The 3,066-nt window shown below is 41.5% G+C and overlaps 1 protein-coding gene across 1 annotated transcript; it reads right to left on the reverse strand.

The window, feature by feature from the left end:
* Positions 1 to 636: 636 nt before the first annotated feature.
* On the reverse strand, positions 637 to 2,596 carry LOC104422439 (UDP-glucose iridoid glucosyltransferase). Its single transcript, XM_010034761.3, has 2 exons — positions 2,110 to 2,596; positions 637 to 1,331 (listed from the first exon to the last, which is right to left on the reverse strand). Exons 1-2 carry the CDS (start codon positions 2,594 to 2,596, stop codon positions 637 to 639), a joined length of 1,182 nt encoding a protein of 393 aa, XP_010033063.3.
* Between the last annotated feature and the right edge of the window lie 470 nt (positions 2,597 to 3,066).

Genomic DNA, 3,066 nt, shown 5'->3' on the forward strand with positions numbered 1-3,066 from the left:
ACTCAATCACATGACTCAATCGAGTCGACCTATCTCCGTTCTTTCATCGGTTTTTAATTGTGCTGTAATAACCCTTGTAGATTAGCACGGTCGATCAGTCGATTTCTAGTCGAATTCTCAAGTCTATTGCGTTTAGATTCCTTAACGGCTTTACCTGATAGACTAGCTATCTTGTGAGTGATCAGTTCGAGGAAAAGAAATAAAGGCGTATCGATGAAAAGCCCAACTTATTCAATTAAAAACAGAACCTGAAAACTAAGATGTCACAATTAATATCAATGTATTAAATAAAACATATATTGGATATGAAGATGAACATTTATTGTATAAGAAGATGTACTTAGAATGTCAGATACAAATGTACTATAATAAATACGTTAAATAATATGAATATAATAAATATTCATTCATATATTTCATAACAATAATTAGCCTTTTATTTCCTCGTGACAATCATCAGATTAGAGAGAAATGATCAAATTCACTAGTTCCTCTATTGCAGTGTGCGAAGAACCACTTTTTTTTATGCTCAACTCGATTTGGTCTTTGAAAGCCGCGGCTCTCAGCCTCATCTCTTTCCCTTCCTCACCAGCCATTAGCCTCCTCACAGCTTGCTCTATCTCTTTCTGGTCTAGATCACCCTCCAACTCCAATCCCACCCTCCAAACGTGGCACAAGTACCTTGCGTTCACATTCTGGTCCATGAAGCACGGTCGGCATATCATCGGGACTCCTTCGGAAATGCTTTCCAAGGTTGAATTCCATCCACAATGGGTCCAAAAGCCTCCCACGGCACGGTGTGCTAAAACATCCTTCTGTGGAGCCCATCTCACAACACGGCCAGTATCTCCTATGGCTTCTTTGAATCCTTCGGCAACAGCTCGATCCATTCCGAGCCCTCGACCGAGCCAGTCGGACTGCCCACAAAAATGGCTGGCCGCTGTTCGCCAGCCCCCAAGCTGTCTCTGCAAACTCTCTTTCATCCATTGAAGCCAAGCTTCCTAAGCTCACATATATGACTGAATTATTAGCTTGCTTATCAAGCCACAACAGGCAATCGGTTTCTTCTTCCAATATGCTGGTTGGTGAAGCTGGAGCAACTTTGTGCAATGGGCCTAGTGAGAAAAATGGCACATGGCATTTTTTCTGGACTTGGTCTGATAACTGTTTCTCCAGGCAGTCCACTGTGTTCCAAAGAATGGCTGAAGATGTCTTGATATCGAGCATCATAGCTATTACTCGCATCATTGGTTCTGGATCGCCATTAAAAAGAGGCAGGTCCTTGCATCTCAAGGGATAAGCGCCTGGAACTGGATCTTTCGACGAATGATCTGTAAAGTAAAAAATACTGCTGCTTAGCATGTATTGTTTCTATGATTTCATAGTCTGATGAAAACATAAAAACTAGTCCGAAATTTGAATATTCCAGCAAGTTAAAAAAGAGATGGTCCTTTTATTCTATTTTGTATTTAGTGGACATTCTTTCTTCCTTCCCAGTCGGATTGCTCTACATAAAGGCGAGAATATGATCTTTCACAAGCAGTTTCAGCATGTGTGGTGCCGTTGACTTCACTTACGTGCCGTCTACTCTGATTAAACGAAGAGGTAATAGGTGGTTTTGACAGCTGGGCTAATGTCTACTGAGTGGTTCGTCTTCTGGAAAACGAGTCGCCGTGAAGACCTAGTATGCTTTCCTTGTTTTTGCAGCAAGTGCTTTTTACGAAAACACAAAGATACCCTGTTAAAGTACTACTTAGTGAGTTGAAGAAAAAGAAAATTACGAGCCAAACTCAAAATGTGTCATCATGGACTAATGATTAGTTGAGTCTCTATTTAGCTTGGCTAAACAATGTCTTCAAATTTTGAAGAGACCCTAAATTTTGCTGTCGCATTTCTCTGTGATACAAACACAATCAAATGAGAAGCCCTTCCAGTTCATCGGAGTTCCACCATAGAAAGTGCATTCTTAACATCCAATTGATGCCGCATGCTTGTTACTCTTGATTTCTAGTGAAATTACTGCCAAACTACATCACAGAGGTAACTAGAAGTTTATTGCGCATACTGATATCTGATGGTTTATTATGTCTATATGAGGATTGAACATACCTTTTGGGGGAAAATAACCTTCCCTTCGGAGCCAAGGCAATTCGGAGAAAATCAGCTGAGTGCCGATACTACTAGTGCGCAAAGCCATGCTAGGAAGTTTCATATAATGAGCTGCAGCGTCTGCACAGTACATCAGCGTATCATAAATCACGCAAGAGATTTTACTCTCGGTTGCTTCATCCTGTGCCATCATATCTGACAATAGTTGGCGGAGAGGTCCTTCACAGTTGGTGTTGAGACTCGCGAAAATAGCTGCAGCATCCCCGGAGGAGAGGAAATCCTTCGGTAAGCAATTGGGAATAGGTGCAAAGGTAAAATTGGGGAAACCAGATGGATGGGGATGATTGAATTGAGTGTGAGCTATTACAATGGAGAAGCCCTTGGAATGTAGGAGGGACGCCAAATTGAGCATCGGGGTTATGTGTCCTTGATAGGGGCAGGCGACTAGCACCAATCTACGATTGCTTCTCTGCCCTCGTTCCTCCATTTCTCTCATGGGACTACAACCAGAGCCTCGGTCCTGGATGAACTCATCAAATGATTGGTCTTATATTCAATACTGGGTCGTAAGCGAAATGTTATGGAAAACAAGAAGAAATCCTCTTATTAATTTGTTTTTCTCGTGCAGTAACATAAAAAAATGGTAAACAAATTGATTACTTCATTGAAGGGAGACGGGCTAACAAAAAAACAGTTGTCACACCATGAGACGTGGAGGAAACACCTCCCCTAGGACACCAGAATTTTTTTTTCCTTTCATGTCTGGCTTTGTTTAATCTCATGTGAGAATATTCTTTTGCTCCGGGAAGATCTCTAGTTAATTTGATCCCATCCCAAAACGAGCTCTTATCTCTTTGCAGATTCGATTTATTTGGCTGCTGAGGCGACTCCCCTTATATGATGGCATTGAAGTCCGCTGCTACTGACGACACCAGAAGCTCATTATTCATATGAAAT

This window comes from Eucalyptus grandis, chromosome 10 (assembly GCF_016545825.1).
Source record: "Eucalyptus grandis isolate ANBG69807.140 chromosome 10, ASM1654582v1, whole genome shotgun sequence".
Taxonomy (NCBI): Eukaryota; Viridiplantae; Streptophyta; class Magnoliopsida; order Myrtales; family Myrtaceae; genus Eucalyptus; species Eucalyptus grandis.

Excerpts from the sequence above, each read along its gene's own strand:
- LOC104422439 (XM_010034761.3), bottom strand. The coding sequence starts at position 2,596 with ATGGAGGAACGAGGGCAGAGAAGCAATCGTAGATTGGTGCTAGTCGCC. Across the intron at positions 1,332-2,109 it reads AGGTTATTTTCCCCCAAAAG|ATCATTCGTCGAAAGATCCA; the intron begins GTATGTTCAATC and ends TTTACTTTACAG.